This window comes from Sander lucioperca, chromosome 9 (assembly GCF_008315115.2).
Source record: "Sander lucioperca isolate FBNREF2018 chromosome 9, SLUC_FBN_1.2, whole genome shotgun sequence".
In the NCBI taxonomy this organism is placed as follows: Eukaryota; Metazoa; Chordata; class Actinopteri; order Perciformes; family Percidae; genus Sander; species Sander lucioperca.
This window is the reverse complement of record NC_050181.1, coordinates 13497263-13515616: the sequence shown is the minus strand read 5'-3', so window position 1 is coordinate 13515616 and position 18354 is coordinate 13497263. Positions and strand designations below refer to the sequence as shown.

General features: G+C 42.1%; 1 protein-coding gene across 3 annotated transcripts in view; it reads right to left on the bottom strand.

Moving 5' to 3' along the window:
* The window catches only part of LOC116037268 (ephrin type-B receptor 1-B), a 173564-nt gene that overhangs the window by 110318 nt on the left and 44892 nt on the right, over nucleotides 1–18354 (bottom strand). For all 3 annotated transcript variants that reach the window (XR_004101823.2, XM_031281087.2, XM_031281088.2), the window contains exon 2: nucleotides 9202–9266. Coding sequence is in view for 2 of the 3 variants with exons in the window: in XM_031281087.2 (XP_031136947.1) it covers nucleotides 9202–9266 (65 nt within the window). In the remaining variant the exon portion in view is untranslated. The remainder of the gene's footprint in view (nucleotides 1–9201; nucleotides 9267–18354) is intronic.

The window sequence follows — 18354 nt, the reverse complement described above, 5'->3', positions numbered from 1 at the left end:
AGATCTGAAACTATGAAGATCTAATTATTAAAGCAAACATAATTTTACAGAAATTGGTGGGCGGCAGAGCTTTGGCAAGGTTGATATATATATATATATATATATGTACTACTGTAGTTGAACATGTTCATGTTGATGCCACAATATGTGCAGTGGAATAAATACAATATGTTCCTGGTTTCAATTTCTTGTAGCCATAATTCATCATCTTTCACATTATCACGTTTCAATGGTAACTATAATTGTTCAAATGCATTGAACAGAAGTTTTCCAATACTCATGTCTTTCTATTTTAAATGCCAGTAGTTTCCAATTATCCATTTTGACCGCTGAAAAAAAGGTAATTGGTAATGTGTGGAATAAGTATAAAACTGATTAAAGATTTCAGATCTTTCACACAAATACCATATAAGGACTGTATGAGTAAGCCTAAAAATACACCAGCAAAATGTTTGGAAGGCGTCATTAACTCAACAAGGTGTTTAAAAGGACAGAAACAAGGTTAATGCAATTGTGTTAAAACAGAGAACTGTTTCCTGAAGACTTTTATCTTAAGATGCACCTGGTAACACCCACTCAGGGTGTCTTCAGAGTAACCATGCAGCTGACAGTGCTTCAGCAGGGCTTTCCAGTAGCAACATTACCTTGAGTGTAAAAGGCCAAAGCTGTGTGTTGCGTTGAAATATCTGACAGCCTCTGCAACCTTATGGATCAATTGTGTAGGATGATAAGAAGGGCGACTAAATGATTCACCATGACTGTGTATATATATTGAAATTGGAGACGTGTCTCGATGCACCAGCACGTACTGTATGTAGAGAGAAGGAAATGAAAAGAAGGGAAAGAGAGAGAGAAATCCACAGATGAAAGCAGTCTGGATGTAACAAGGGGTAAAAGGGAGTGAGATAAATGCAGTAAGGGAGTGAAAGAGTGAAAGCCGTGGCTCTGTAGGATCCCTGGCCCCCTATGGCCCAAGGCGAGGCCATTTAGGGACAAACCACAAAGAACGTGTCAGCAGGTGGAGACAGCAGGACAGGAGAATGGCAAGGTATGAAGGCTTTAGGGTGCAAAGGGGCCCCTGCCTCTCTGTGTGTGTGTGTGTGTGTGTGTGTGTGTGTGTGTGTGTGTGTGTGTGTGTGTGTGTGTGTAAATATCCTGCAAAGCGTGACACCTGGTAGCACTATCCTCCAGACACAAAGACACGTGGAGGGATGAAGAGTGTCGGGGGAGGACGGGAGGGGGTTAGGTAAAGATAGAGCAAAAAGGAAGTCTGAGCTTTGAGACAGACAATCTGGAGTTAAGAAAAGCAGAAAAAAATGACAGTCACTGTGGGTAAAAAGATGGAGGAGAAGAATAGAAGGATTTACTGCTATTTCTGCCAGCTCAGTAGGACTGCTAAAATAGCAGGTACTGCAAGTACTGCAGGTACTGGGGTAGAAACACAGTCACTCCCACACACATCAGCCCTAGTTCTATCACTTTCTTCTCTTATTTATTCTTCGTCCTTGGCTCCTAATACATCCAAGAGAATTGTTACATGTGAAATATGGAAAGGAAACCCACAGGAAGGAGATCAACAATTGAGGTAGTCACATCATATTCAGAGTCAAAAATAAAAAAGCAAGAAGTAGAAATAGTCGTGAAACGTGGCACACAATTTCAAACCAGCCTGATTTAGTTTGTAACTATATTCTGTTTGTGTTGCACACATACTGTAATGTTCTGCTCCGTCTGTATCTATATAGATGCTGCTGTCTTGGCCATGTCTCCCTAGCAAATCATTTAAAATGTTAATTAAATCTTACCAAAAAAAAAAAAAAAAAAAAGAAAAATGTTTAGATCTAAAATATGATATGGGAGTGGTTCTAAAGAGAACCCACAGACTATTAAAATTCCATAGACATACAAACAGACAACACAAGCACCCAAACACAGAGCCACATACGCACAAACACAGACAGAAAGCCATAGATGCATTGTGATCTTGTGATAATGTGAGTCGTTCCTTGTCTTACTATTCTGGTCTTCATGCTGAGCAGAGATGTCCGTGTCTGATCTCAGAGCAGTCAAATCACACTCAATGACCATGGCTGCAAAATGAAATTGGTGTCCCACTGATAGGACAATGTCTGCTGTGTGTATGTGTATGTGTTTGCATAAATGTGCACATACATTCAATTTCGTTTTAACCGCAACTAATTCCTCAGGAGTTTATAAGGAGTTATATGTGTGAATGTGTGCATCTGTGCATGTGCTCATGTCTGGGTAAATTCTTATACAAGTGTGCTGTTTCCATCCGTTTGCGTGGGAGAGTGAGTGTGTGTGTGTGTGTGTGTGTGTGTGTGTGTGTGTGTGTGTGTGTGCATGTAATGAAAGCACTTTTCTCACCTGGCCGCTGAAGCACAGCCAGCATGACTCACTGTCGTTTTTCTCCTCTCATTCCATTTCAGCTCGGGCTCTGCAGGTTCAGAGTTCACCTCCATCCCTCTCATTCTTTCTCACTCCTTCTCACTCATCCTTTTTTCGTCTCCATCCCTCTCCGACTCTTATTATCTACATTCAATCAGCCTCTTTCTCTTTCCTCTCTGCCTTCTGCTTACTTTCCTCACTTTACTTGCCCCCCCTGTGTTCCCTTATGCCCATCGAGCCACTGTCTGTCTATCTGTCGGGATATAAATAATTGAGGTGTATTGAGTCTGGTCAGCAGATGGTGAGATGGCTGTTATGGATCTATCTTTAAGAATCGCTGAGTGTATGCTGACACCTGTCCAGTTAAGACCCACAGGAGCTTTGCTTAAAGGACAATTCCGGCGCAAAATGAACCTAGGGGTTAATAACACATGGGTACCGAGTCGACCGTTTTCTGGGATATGTTTTCATGCTAATCGAATGGGACCAGTTTTAGCGCAAACCGCTAATTAGCTTATAACGCTAGTCATTGGGGCACGCAAAAGTAAAAAGAAATCGCTATTTCTATACCACTAACAAGCTCAAAATAGCACCACACTTCCACACTAGCATAATGAGGGTCCCTACATGTAAACCGAAGCATTGAGAACTTTGTAAGTGTAAAGACAGTTTATTAAAAAGATAGTTTATAAAGACAGTACTGTTCGGTATACAGGGAGGCGCCATCTTGGGAAAACAGTCATGACCAGTCGAACGCTGAACGCTGTGTAACCAGTAACCAGTAACATAGCTCAAGCACGGCGTTCGTATTAACCCCTATTTTGCGCCAGAATTGTCCTTTAAGCACAGGCCGGGCACGCCCAAAAACGCCACTCCAGCAGCACCTGCTCTTGTGCACGCTCACATATGCAGGTGCAGATATGCAACAGCACACTCAGGCACATCAAAATATACGTGAGCACACACACGCCCACATGTGGAGTGTAAATACAAACAGACAAACAGAGATGTAATGGAGAGATCCAGCCGTTCTTATGCACCTGGCACCTGCTACAACCAAAGGGCAGAAGGATTTCTCCAAAATGCCCTCCTTATCTTTCTGCTTCCGTCTCACTCCCCACGCCTTTTCCTGTCAGTTGTGTCCCCCAGCACTAATCCTCCACACCCCTTTCTCTGCTCACTTGGCCCACTCTTTATCCCTCTTCTCCCCAAGCCTCTTACACCACACCAACCTGCCCTGTTTCTACACGCTTCATAGCACCCACAGCAGCCTCTGCCACCCCGCTGACCCCGTAACCCCCCCCAACACCCCTCTCCCCAAAGGCTCTCACCTTAAAGCCTGAACTCTGTCTGTGACCTCCCAGAGTCACGAGTTAACCCGAGTTCTCTTCCACACGCACACCCACAGCTGAATGTTGCCGTCCTACAGAGCTGCTTTTTTTTTGGTTCCTATTCACATACAATTGATCTCTTACTCTGTCTCCCTCCAGTTGCTCCTAATCCCTCCCTCCTCAACCGCCTTTTCCTCGTCCCGCAACCCTTCCAGCTGCTCCGCCATCACTCGTTTATTTCTTCTTCCAGCTCCTCTCATCTCTCACTCTCGGCCTCTTCCTCTCTCGCTCACTCTACACTCCCCTTTTCCCATCCGACCCCTCCCAAATGAGAGCAGTGTTTTCTCACTCCCCTTTTATCTGAATCATTCAAGAATGATGAAGAAAATAAAAAATAACAATTTAGTTTATTTACAGTTCCGATCAACCACATTTTGTTGTTTTATTTCAGGGAACTCATCCTGTTTTGGCCACATCCAAACATCTCCAGTTAAAACACGGGTCTTAAGTTGTCATCATTGCTTTTAATGGCAACGATTGGAGAAAAGCTAATACACAGTATGACAACAGAGACATAAAGAATGTAGTATAGGAGCATATGGGCCAAACACTGACTCTTCCTGTTAGGACTCTGTGTTATATATAATTCTCTGTGTAATAGCATAGTGCTACAGGCTAGTTAATATAACGAGCCTCACAGTATCTAAGCATTTCTCCTGGTGCTTGTAATCAGCACCTCATGCACCATCCTGCTCTTTAAAAACACAGAGTGGACACACAGTCTTGCTCTTCTGCTGTTCTTCATTTCCTCTACTTTCCTTTATTCCTTACGTCATAACATTCCCTAAAATGTTTGTAATACAACTTCTCACCTCCCTTATCTCCTTATATGCATACATCATGCACACATGAGACCAGATTACTGTGAGAAATCAAGCAGGTAATCAGATAACACATTTATATCCACAACAAAAGTGGAAAAGCTCTAAAACTTATATGGAATTGGTGAGTAATCTGATTTCTGCCATGTTTGGAATGAGTATTAGACCTGTAACAATTATTACATAATTGTCTAATTGCCAATAGTTTTACGTAATCGTTTCTTTCTTTAAAGGAACACGCTGACTTATTGGGACTTTGTCTTATTCACCGTAACCCCCAGAGTTAGATCAGTCCATACATACCCTTTTCATCTCCGTGCGTGTTGTAACCCTGTCTGAGGGCCCCACCGCTAGCCTAGCCTAGCACAGATCCTGGAGGTAACCGGTTCCAACTAGCCTACTGCTCCCAATAAGTGACAAAATAACGCCACCATTTTTCATGTTGTGATTTGTATAGTCACAGTGTGTACAAATAACAAGGTCACATGAGACACAGCCATCTTCTAACCGTACACATACTGGGAACTATATTCACAGAAAGGCAAAGCATTGCTACTCTCTGATATGCCAAATTGTAATTATATAAGTAATTATTGGTCAGGCTGTTGAGCTAAAGCTATGCTAGTTGTTGCCACTTGACCCTAACTACGTTCAAAGTAACAACAATGATGAAGGTGGGATACAGTTTGAAAAAATGTTTTAGAGGTGTTGTTTACTTTATAGGCTGTGTATCTCTGTTAGTACATTATCTGGGTCACATAACAGTGATATGACCAAAAGATGTATCCTGTAATTTATAATTTGTTTAAAAAAAGTAATACATTAATATTTTTAGAATTTGACTAAAAGAGACAATTATATTGTTAATCGCAATTAATTCTGAGACAATTAATTGTCCAGCAAAATTTGGAATTGTTACAGCTCTAAATCAGAATTGGAAGACATTGTTTAATAGTACTTAAGTTCACATGTTATGTAGGGGAATAGCATTTGGACGGCTAAGGCAGTGGCTATTGGTTAAGCCTGATTCTGGATTTAATCTTTTTGGTTCAAAGGATGGGCATCTTCAGTGCAAGTACAGATGTTTAATTTCACCTCACTGTAGAATTTTCCTTTGTTCTGGTCTTTTTTTTTCACGTTTAAAAATCCCTTTAGAAATCTGGTTAAATGTATGACCATGAAAATTGTTATTTTCTTGAGCATAAATACGTTGTGTTATCCGATTTTCTTTTAATCACCAGTTTTGCATGTATCATTCAGATCACTTTTCAGAAACCAAGTTACTTTTGAAAGTTGAAAATAATCATATTATTTATAAATGCATGTAAATCTACATTAGTAAGGACAGTGCGTCTGTGTGTGTGTGTGTGTGTGTGTGTGTGTGTGTGTGTGTGTGTGTGTATATACGCGTGCGTGCGTGTCATTGTCTTTCATGTCTGATCTGTCACATCACCACATGGCAAGGTCGGGGGGCATTTGCCTTTCTGGGACTCCATAATTTATGTGTGTGCGTGATAGGAAGACAGAGAGAAAGAAAATGAGGACTGACTCATAAGGATGGAGGTGAGAAGGAAACAGAGAAAAAAAGGCATTGGAGGGGAAAGTCCACAGATGGAAAGAAGGAATTTATAGAAATGAAATGAAACAATAGAAAAAAGCTGGAGCATGCATGCACATGAAGGAATATTGTGATGTTTGCTGTACACATCTGCTTTCCTTCTGAGCTCTCATTTTCTCGTGCAGATGCTAACATACAAGTGTGCATTCGCATACTGCCGCTCCATTATACATTCACATGGGCAACCCTAATATGTCCTCTTGTTTACACCACTGGAACTAATGACACTGCTTCTGCAATCCTTCAAAATTAACCCTTCAGGTCAGCCAAACCCAAACACACACTCAAACACACATGCGCACCTCTCATGAACTCCTGAAGGAGAAGTTACTAAAGGAAATTAATGGGATGTATCGGATAGCACAGGGACAACACTAGTGTGTGTGTGTGTATGTGTGCCTTTTCTCTTGCTCTGTGTGTGTGTTAGAGAGGCAGTTATCAGCTTCACGAAGAGAAGCACATTGAACACTTAGCCGCTGGCTATACAAACAAATATACATTATTATTCAAGTAAGTATGTGTAGTCATACAAGTGCTATGTACAATCCATCAATCATTCTGTGTTCGTACAAGGTACAATTCCAGTGAGATTTTATCCAATCAGCTCCACCCAGTTACATTCTGCATCTTTGACATCGCTGTTCACCTCCCTACAGTCATGGTTATCAGATTTCTCTTCAGCCATGACTTGTAGCTAATAGAACATGTCCATTTATAAGATAAGGTAGACTTAGCTGGAATACATATGTCTAATATATCTGAAAATTATCTGATATTGACCAGGTTTGACATAATTACATCTTTAGCTCTCACGCAAAAGAAATCCATTAAAAACTTGCTGAATTCAGGGTGTGTGTATTTATGTGCACATGTGAGTGTGTATGTGAAAGTGGGCAATTGTACACAATCACGCTGCTGCCTCACTCACACACTGCCAGCAAGGTCAAGGCAGCATTGTAGCGTGGTACGTTCTTCCAGTGAGCGGTATGAGTGTATTCTCCCTACAGCAGGTCTCTCTCTGCCTGAACCTTTACACCAGGAGAAGCTTAAAAAGCTATGCTCAACACAGACAGGAGGCTCTGTGTGCCTGGGGGCTTCCTGAACTGAATAGGCTTCGATGGAAATAGCACTGTAGATGTCTCTACTCGGTAGGTCTTACTGGATATTTCCTCTTCACAGAAAAAAAAACATGTGACAGTGTGAGGCTGATCCATGGAAAGAATCAGATTTATTCCATTGCATATTATGTTAGTGTTGTAATTGTTGATCCAACTGATCCTTAAAAATGAAGAAAAAAAACATTGTTTGTGTTCCACAGCATTCTGGGTGAACAGCACCGGGTGTCAGACCAGCATGCCTCATCCCTAAAGATGCATTTAGAATCTCCGGATTTGGTGCAAAGACTGAAATTGTTCAAAAAAGTGTGTAATTCTAAAAAGGGCAAAGAAATGAAGCAGAGTCAAATTGACAATTGACAGGCCACTCAATAATTAATCAGCTGCGAGGTCACGTTATTTACACATTATGTGTCCTCATTAACATTGTAAAACGTTTGAAATCAAAATATAGAACTATACAATTTAACATATTATTTTAATGATGCTAGCTGATCTGCAAACTGTTGCTCATTTTCAGTTTCCTTCTGGTGAGGACAGTATGAGAGGCTATCTAGGCGATAATTCAAGAGTATAATGGTATGTGAGAGTATAATGGTATATATGTGGGGTTATGGTGTTGTATGTGAGACCAAGTATGAATTATCGCCTATACTGCCTCTCATATGACAGTCTGTGCTCACAAGCTACTTATCTTACATGTTTAATGTTGCATTTACATACAGTGAAAAGAAACTGACCTCACTGATTCTAGAAAAATATATTTGGTATGGTAAAAAAGTGGCATGACAGATTAATTTTGCTGGGTGAAAATATCAATAACATTTTTTTTTTCAGGATGAATATTATTCATACAAGCAATACAGCAGCAAACATAAGCAAGGTTTCAGCTGTTAGGTTGATTGTGCACATGCACACACATATACAGTAGACTAGTATACACATAAAATGAGCACACTAGGTTATTCCAGGTTCCAGGTTGCTTTAGTTAGTACTCCTCTGGGGAGACAAAAGAAAACGTGGACTGCCACACTCTCCAATGTTTAAACAGAGCAAAAGCTCTGTTCAAGAGCAATAAAAGCTCCCTTTACACGTGTGTAAAATGCCTCATAAAGACCCAAAGACCCAGAAAATGCAGGAAACAGTCATTGTCTGTCCCGGCTCCTGCAAAATTCATGCTATCAGTGTTGGTCTATGGAGCTTTTCATTGAATTACTGACTTACAGCACATAGAACAAGGCCTTAACATATTCTTTAAGTCCATTAGCGTAAAAGGGCAATCATACTTCTGATGCTGTGATTCTTTCAGAAAAAAGAACACTGTTACCATTCTGATGACTTGGCACTTTCTTTAATTTACACTCCTTTCATGTGCATGAAACTACCTGAAAGTTGAAAATAGTTCTCTTAAAATCTGAAAAAGCCCTGAGCGTTTCCATCCTCCTAGCTCCTCCTCCCTCGTTTCATCCTAATACCTCCACTTTCCTGCATAAATGTATCATTACAGTATCATTATGTCTATGGTATCCCCGAGCATCCATTTACAGGGACTTAGGTACTGTGTTCTGGGGCTTACGTGGACCCATTATGTCATTAAGTCATTATGAGCTGGGACAGAGAGAAAATAATACCCATAATAGGAGCTACATTGGGCACTGCTTAAGTCTATACTCCCATCCTGCCTGCCTTCTTGCCTATTTATCTGTCTGGCTGTAGATCGGTACGTGCACTGTGTGTCATGTTACATATCACACTATCTTCCTCCCAACAGGAAAAAAAGTTTGAACATAAACTTCTGAAACAGTTTTTTACCCAGCAAGTGTATGTGTTGGCAATGACCGACTCACCCCAGAATTAGGATACGCTGTCCAGCCCAGTTCAGCTGTGGCCACCCGAGTGTCCATCACGGTCTCTGCAGCGAAGAAAGAAAAAGAGGTAGGGAGAGAGGAAGACAGCGGTTACCCTCAGAAAAGCTATTTTGAGTACCATTCCACAGAGTTGAACTGCATTCAAGCCCCAGTGATCACTTGACACTATCATCAATGCGCAGAGAGGAGATGAATCCTTCACAGTGTTTCATCCATCTCTGCTTGACTTCTGTTAAGACAAGAGACATGGAAACAAAGCTTTGGCACTTTGCTGGAAGGAATGTCTGAGAGCTTCTGTCATGTTGTTAAATGCTGAGCTTTGTATTGTGTTCTCTCAGTGTGAGCATGGAACTACAGTATGTGCATCCTGCCTTTGTTTGTGTGCGGGTGTGCGCATGTATTTGCAGAATATGCAGTCATTTGTGGGAAAACTGAGAGCATATTTTCGTATCTGTGTGCAACATGAGACACACTACATGGGTTTGCATGTGGCCGTGTGTGAGTGCCAAACTGTGTCCAAAGAAAGCGACTTCACAAATGCAGAGGGAGCCCTCCACGGCGAGGCCGTTGCACTTTGTTTACTCCAAGTGGGGACAGTCCCTGAAAACTAGTTTGGCGGAGTACTCTTTGTGTCAGTTATTCTCAACCCACAGTTAGGAAATACATACATTTCCAAAGTATGCCGTGTATGTGAAAGCTTTAATGAGAAGGATGTCTTGTGTTTCTCTTACTATTTATTTAAATGTATTTTATCGTTATTAATACATACTGTGTGTATATGTTTATACTTATATTGTTTATATTCTTTTTATCCTTCTTATATTTGAATGTGTGACATGCTCCAACAACACCATGACAAATTCCTCGTATGTGCAACGTACTTGGCAATAAAGCCCTTTCTGATTCTGATTCTGATTCTGTGATTTGCACAAAATATCAAGACGCACCGCAGAGAGCTATATGGTGCACTGGTTGCAAACAAAAATTAGACAATAAAAAGTAATCACCTCAGAGATAAAATAAATCTTCTTGTTCGTAGGGAACAGTTTGGAGAATATTTGAATTTATCTACCTCACTTTGGACTTGTATTACACAAGGTGTCCTATCTGGTCCCATATCTATGAAAAATTAGACAAAGTTTACCTCTCGCTTATCCTCAGTGACACATCATAGACAAATAAGTCTGGCAGCTCACCCAAGAAGTTTGTCAGCCCTGTTTTGATTAATATCTGCCTTGTTGGCACAATGAAATCTGGAAACCTGATATAGCTCAAGGAAAGAAGAGAGAAGTATGACAGTTATCACGAACGACAGGTCTCTCCTGCTTCTCTTTCTCTCACACACACACACACACACACACACACACACACACACACACACACAGATTTATAGAGTGATGGACTGGGTGACATGTTGGCCTTAGCAGTGTAATGATAGATTCATCATTTCCCAAGTAACAGACTATGGCCTAAACCTTCCATCTTATTGAGAGTGAACCAGGGCATATTTCATGTTTTTTTATGTCCCCTGCCACAACATGCCCTCACTTGTTTTTGTTGTGGCCAAACAGATGAAAAAAATTGGAGACAGAGGAGGGAATGGTATGTCTGGGTGATGATTTGTAGTAGATAAGCAGGGTGTGTGTGGGGATTTTCAGAGGAACTGTGGTTGCTGTGTCGTTGGCTTGGACATCTTCCGCTATCACAGCAAGCGGTTGGCTAGCGACGCCCACACGTGTTGTTGATAGGGGAGAAATCTCACTCTGATTGAATGCAAAGACATAACCAGCAGACGCTGGTTCCAGCCCTCAGCACCCTCCCTTTACCTACTCCTCTGCAGGAGGCTCACACCCGCAGCTGTTCTGAATCTGACTGAACTTGCAGTGATTTAGAAATCATTCCAAATGATGGAGCACTCGTAGCCCGTTATCTGCAGTTCAAAGTGGTCTTGGTAAAAAACAAGTACACAGAGGATGAGTGACAAGCCACCAGTAAGAAGGAAAGATGCCTTTCATTCTCAATCTCCACTTACTGGGAGAAACTGTCCTCAGACATGAAACCAATTAGCCTAGGTAATTCAGCTGCACACATAAGTACTCACGCAGATACACATTAAGCCACACATGGACACACACACACACACACACACACACACACACACACACACACAGCAACATTTACCAGCCAACTCAGTGAGCAATTTTCTGTGTACACCTACAGTGACAGCCTTGTTCACACCCGGCTTCCATCAGAGTATTTCAATTTCCCTAAGATCTGCTTTGCCTTGTCTAGTTTCCACAGCCAGCCCGCCAGCCAGCTCCAGCCTGCCTGTTCGGCTTGCTGTCAGCTGGGGAGATAGGAGCATGAAAAAGCCCTCAGCGCCAGCCAGCGTTGTGGGGACTGCCAACCCTTTCTCAGGGGAAATCATGGAAGCTTTAGTCAAATCACAAAGGCACTTTGTAGGCCATTTTCCATTTCCTTTTAAAAGCAAAGGAAGGGGGGGAAGGAGGCACAAGATGTTGAGGGTAGGAGACAAAAAAAAGGTCAAAGGCCCATGGGAGGGCTGGATGAGCCCTGTCATGTGACCTAATGTCTACCATTAGCAGAATATCAGAGTAGCAGATGAGCAAATGGAGGATGCTAAGTAGTTATTAGCAACAGGGTGGGGCTTGAACAGCCGTCATGCCATGGCTCACACACCTGTCCACCGGCACTGGGGATTTGGAAAGTGTCCCTTGTGTACGCCAACATGTGTGAGTTTTAAATTAGCCGTTATGCGGTCCATTCATGCATTTAATCATAAGTGGATTTGAAGAGTTTTGTTTTAAAACAAGCTACCTACTGTACATTCATTTAAAAAGCTGGCTCTTTAAAAATTACAAGAGGCACGTTTTGGTTTATTGCTAAAATTATAAGTCATTCGATGACCTAAGCTTACAAAACAATTAGGTTTCAGAGGGATTAATCATCTATTTTTATTGGTATATTAAAAGCAAAAACTACCAAAATGGCTGCTGGTCCATTTATATAGGGACATCTTTCAGGTAAAGATACAAATGAATGTCTATACATTTTGGGATCAAATAAGTGATGCTTTAATTGCACATTTGCATTTTAAGCAGTTGGGACACTTATTAACTCTGATTCATCTCTTCTTGCTGTATGTGAGTTCCAGTACTTTAACGCTGGGTTACTCCTCAGCTTAGACCATAAAACCCTCGTAAAAACAATTAGTCCTCCCTTTCCATGGCTCCCTGATTCTCATCGCAGTTATATCTGACCGCACATCCCGTTCCGCTCTCTCTCTTTCAGTTTTTTACCAAGTCATTTGGAAGACAAGGAAAGACAACAGCTAGATGTAGTCCCTCGTGTTTGGAGGGTAGCCCAGAGTGTTTTCTCCTGCATTCATATTCTGCTTTGTCAGCTCCACCTGCAAGCTCCAATAAATTAAACACAGGCAGGTTCACTAGCAGTTCAGTCTGTGGGAAAATTATTAACATAGAGAGCTTAATGTTGACTATGTCATAAATCTATTGGAAAACAATAGCTTGTAGGTGTCAGGGTAGCTCGCCTTAAATGGATTCAAAGAGCCGCAAAGGCCGGGGGATGTATAGAGACTACATTGCAGTGTATTAGTTACTCTAAAAAGTACAACAGATGTGGGTTGGCTCATTGTGTAAGGATCACTCAAGCTGATACACTGCCAGCGTACTCATCAAAACCCAGAAATCACATGCCGAGCCAAAACCAAGGCCCAACCGAGGGCCTACAGCTTCAAATGCCAGAAAGCACAGCTCCTTCTTATTAGCAGCAAGGGGTAGATCAATACCAAATGGTAGGCTGTTTCCGCACAGAGAGAGAGAGACCGAGAGAGAGAGAGGGGGTTAGAAAGAGAGAAAAGGAGAGAAATGTAAGAGCGAGAGAGACTGCATTAAACATTGATGGGACCTTGCGCTACAGATCGATAAGGCAGCCCTCTTCACACAATTACACGTCAGCAAGGAGTCGCATGATACATCACATAGACACGCATGATTGCATATTGCTTGCACTGGGGCCAAAGAACATCTATAGAAAGAGAATTCAGAGAAGAAAGCGCAGCAGGAATGGATTGACCAATCTCTCTACCCTCTTTGAGCCTTTATGTATGACTTTAATTCTACAGTTTGCAAGTCAGAACGGCAACATGTCTGTGTAATTCCCCCCTTCATGGCCATGTCTGTATGATTGTATGGCTGCTGGTCGATAGAACATGCGCTGAAGGGCCTCTCTGAAGCTCCCTTAGTCAATATGGCATACAATTCTCTGCGGATATCCCTTCCTACCCCATTACATATCTTTTCCATTCACCTATCCTTTAACTGCCCCCCTCTCTTCCCTCTTCACTATATCCTCCTGTTTAAGGATGCTGGTACACTTTGTAATTCAATGAGACAATCATGTCCAGATGCTGGATGCTAGGCTGAGCGGGTAGCAACAAACTGAAATAAGATCTGAGGGCCTTCAACGACATTATTTAAGAGGGGTTTATCTTTTCTCAGAAATGGAATCAAGATGGGAGGACAAAGAGAGGGAGATATCGAAGGGACTAGACAGACAGAGGGAAAGACAGAGATGAAATACCAAGAGGAGAAATCAGCGGAATTGAAATGAGCACTTAACAATGATGAAGCCCCATGGTAGCCCGCTGAGCCTGGCATCCTAATACGGGGCTGAAAACAAAGTGACAAACAAACAAGAGTAAAGGCTGCTGTGTCTCCCAAACTAATCAGCAGTCCACTCAGGGGATTCATGAATAAAAAAAGGAACATTTTTGACAGAGTAAAGTATTTTCTGAACAAATTGCATGGAAGTTTGTCACACAAACAAACACTATTCACTCACTGCACCCTGGAAAAATCACACCCAAAAAAAGATCGCTTATTGGACTGGAAGGGAGGACCACATGAAGTCGAACATGGTCGAGAGCATTGAGCTGATTTGAAAACTGCTTCAGGGTAAAAAGCACATAAAAGAGGTGATGTATTTGATTGAGTCAGCGTGTTCAACAGAGAAGACAATCCTTGCCAACACAGATGTGAGACTTTTCTAATCTGGGCCACACTAAAGCTGTGTCACTCATACTGAAGGCTTTTCACTTTAAATAGAAGATACAGAACAGTCAACAGAAATATATCAAAAGAAATATGTTACTTCTATGTCTCCCTGAAGACAGCAATGACAATGTGGCTGATTTGAAAATTGAATGGAAAATAATCTGCCATCCTCCGAGACATTAGCGGGGAGCGATGGGACACACAAGTCCCGCATCAGTGAGCCACAGACAGAATAGGCTCACAGGCTCACAAATCACACATTGCACGCACACACACCCACACAAACACACACACACACACACACAAATGTATTAACAGTGTTCTGGGCTCACAGAAAAAATACAATTTTCAGCATGAAAGAAGACCAGGTCAGTATCAGGGAAAGGAGACAAAGCCAAGATAGATGAGAAGATACAGAGGAGAGGATTTACAGAAGCCAAAGTGAGATCAGCAGCAGATGTTAGGAAGAATGCCTCGCAAGATAGGAAAAAATAATATAGGCCTATATGCAGAACCTGATGACATTATCCTATCATCACCGAAAGGTGACATTCACTTGGCCTTACACATCTGGTCTGCCACATCACATAGAACTTAAGATTCAACCTTGCGGCACTCAGTGAGCAGCAAAACTCTCTTTCCCCACTATTACCGGTTTGTAATGGAGTTGCTGTGGAAGGGAAGCAGGAAAACACAACAGCCCCCCCTGAGGCGGGGTTGGCAAACACAGACAGGTTCACAGTCAATGCACACCCAGAGGCTGGTGACAACAGTATCACGCATCTAATCATCTCTCCCTGGTCAGTCACTCATTCAGCTACAGTCCGGGGACAGAAACAGCACATTTATACATAACCCCCCACTTCAAACCTTTTCTTTCTCTCCTTCTTCCTCCTTTTCTTTTGCCATCGTTTTTTTTACTCTCTTTTCCTTCCCCTCTCCTGGTCAGGGGAGAGAGGTTAGGCACATCATTTGCATTCATTAACATTACATTAGCAGACAGAGAGTGATCTTTAGAAACCAGGCTGCCGGAGAGTGTCATCTTTAATTCATCATAACCCCACCACCCACCCACCCACCAACCCCCCTCGCTCTCTCTTTACCTCCACCTTCTTCTCCTCCCTCTTTCCTCTCCCACGCATCCATCCTTCTTCTCCCTCGCCCTGTCTCCCCGTAATCCCAGCGCATCCTTTCTCCTCCTCTTCTCTGCGCGTTCACTCTCCATTTACCACTGTCTTTCATCTTCTTCACTCCCCCCCTGTCTCTTTTTTGCCTTCTCGCTTCATTCCTCCCCCTTATCTGTCTCTCTCTCTGCCTCCTGTTAATGACAGGCTACATGGTGTTTGATTGCTCTGCCTGCATACACTCTATACAGGATAGGAAGAAGAAGGGACACACCCAAAAACCACACACACACACACACACACACACACACCATATTTTAAAACATCGGTCTGGGGGACAAGACTGAGCTGAAGATCTCCAGGCTTTATACAGGGCTCTTTGCTGTGACCCATTGACCTGTGCTTATTAAAAAAGAAATCTTCCAATCAAAGGACTCAACCCACACACACACACACACACACACACTTCTCTCTCATCTGCAGAAATATGTACTTCCTTTCTCTTCTTCTAATGCTTGCAAATGGCAAGTCATTTTCTAGCTGACTGGATGTAAAGGAGAGAAAACCAATGCTCTTCTCTGTTCTAACCATTACCAAAGACAGATGGGAAGAATCTAAGCAAGAATTAGTCCCATCCTATGGGTCAATTAAAACCAACAACGTAATTACTTTTAGCGCAAGTGCAAAAGACTTCCAATGAATTCTCCTCACAGAACAAGAAGGCAGTAAAGAGCAAACATGGGTAATAGCAAAACCACAAAATGGAGGGGCTGTAGAGTTTATGTTAGATCAATGTAAGATGAGCAAATCCAAAATATTTCATAACATATGTATCAGTTTCAGGCCAAACAGTGGGGATATTAACATTTCCATGAAATGGTTAAAATATATCAACATAATCTGGTGAAACACAGTGTTCAGCACTCTGACAAAGGATATGCCATTTCTGTCTGCTCCTGACGCACATAGCAGAAATATGATCTCCCCTCATGTAGATTTTTGGAGTGAGTCTAGCAGTGATGACACCACTTAGGGAATTCTACAGTTACTTTAGTAGACCATCATTTAATGGATTCTCACAGGGACCAATCAAAAGCCAGCATTTACAGTATGTTGTTGTCCCACCAATACACTACGGTGAAGATAAATAGGAAAATACACAATATGCCGTGTGTTGTGCGCCATATAGAGACACAAGCATATGTGATTATATACACTAGCATGCAGCTCCACTACAGCTTTTTGTAAGATGTTTTTGCTTCAGTCTACGCCAATGGAAAAATGTAACCATTAGAATAAAATGTGTATTTCACATATGTATGTATTATCTTACTATGCAAGGTTAATGCTTCCATACACACTTATCACTGCCAAACACGTAGCGCATACAAACTGAAAACCATGTATAGCTCACAATAATGAGGCCAGAATCTGCCAAAGGTTTGCTGTAGCAGCAAACCAGCAGCAGTGACCAAGTAATAATCCAGATGGAAGAAGCGCTAGCCTCCCACAACCATCACAATACTCATTACTGCTGATATTACCTTAACCTGCCTGTCTGCTTTTAAGAAACCTGGCAATTTGCTGCAGTAAAGTGAAGTAATTACAACTCTTATCAGGCTCCTCACCTTACAAAACAGCATTCAGGGAGAGGGAGACTACTCCCCAGTGGTTCACTGGCTGTGGAACAAGGCTATGGCTGGCTTCCCAATCCCTCAGCCACACCCACCCACTGTCATTTATTTTCTTTGCAGCCCCTGCTCCTCCCACTCCCCATTTTATTCTCCAATAAAAGCATTAAAAGCAGAAATTTGATCACTTTAATGACCCAACTAAAAGAATTCCTCGATCAATGCCCTAAATTAAAAGTGCGGAGTGGCTGACGTGAACCATGAGGACCCGAGGAGTATCACTTTACAGCACAACCGCTGCGCCAAAAAACGCTCCCCTGCTCCCAAAATGGAGAATAGGAAAATGAGTACCAAACACTGTTTATGTTGGAGAGCAAGTATGGTGGGAAAAAATGGCAATGTAATTTAACCTTTTCCCATAAGGAGATTGGCTTTACAATGAAATCTATCCACTATAGCTTTGACATTTCTAATCTTCACATGTGAAAGTTAGAAGTTAACCCTGATTTGGCCCTGTTATCACTTCTGCTGGGTAGAGACACAAGTAGACTGACGGAGAGGACCGTGTCTGGGTCGCACAGTGATTATGTGAGGCTGACATTTAGCAGTATAAGCTATAGCTAATGGGCTACGCGGGTTGAGTTAAAGCATCTTTGTTTTTCAAACAGATCAGGAAATAGTGCTGAGCAAACAAAAAGATGTCATTCAATTACCTCCCACTGCAGTCCTTCACTCTAATTAAGACAGTAAGGATTGTCATTAGCACAGCTCTGTGTGTGTGTGTGTGTGTGTGTGTGTGTGTGTGTGTGTGTGTGTGTGTCAGTATGTTCATGGCCTTGGAGTGTGAGAGGGAAAGAATCACAAAACTAAGTACAAAAATAGAGAGAAATAACTGAATCAATAAAATTAAAATACAGTATGTGCACAGTGTCTCTGTTGGCATCAAAATGTGACTCGCCTGGTTGCATTTTATAGCAACTGGGGGTTAGGAGGGCAAAGAAAAAGATAGAACTGACTGTCCTTTTCTGTCACACACTTGAACTGAGATAACCATCCGGTAATATGTGGAGTCAGTATGGAGGGCAGACAGAAACCAAGAGAGATGGAGAGATAAAGAAAAGGAGAAAGCGGGTAGAAAGACAGGATTGAGATAGACAGAGAAGAAGAAGGAAGAAGGTCTGCAGTTCATACGAAGAGAGATACTGAAGAGGATATGGAAGGAGTAATCGGAGAGACACTGCGATGGAGAGGGCATCATGTGGCAGTGCCCTGCGTTATCTT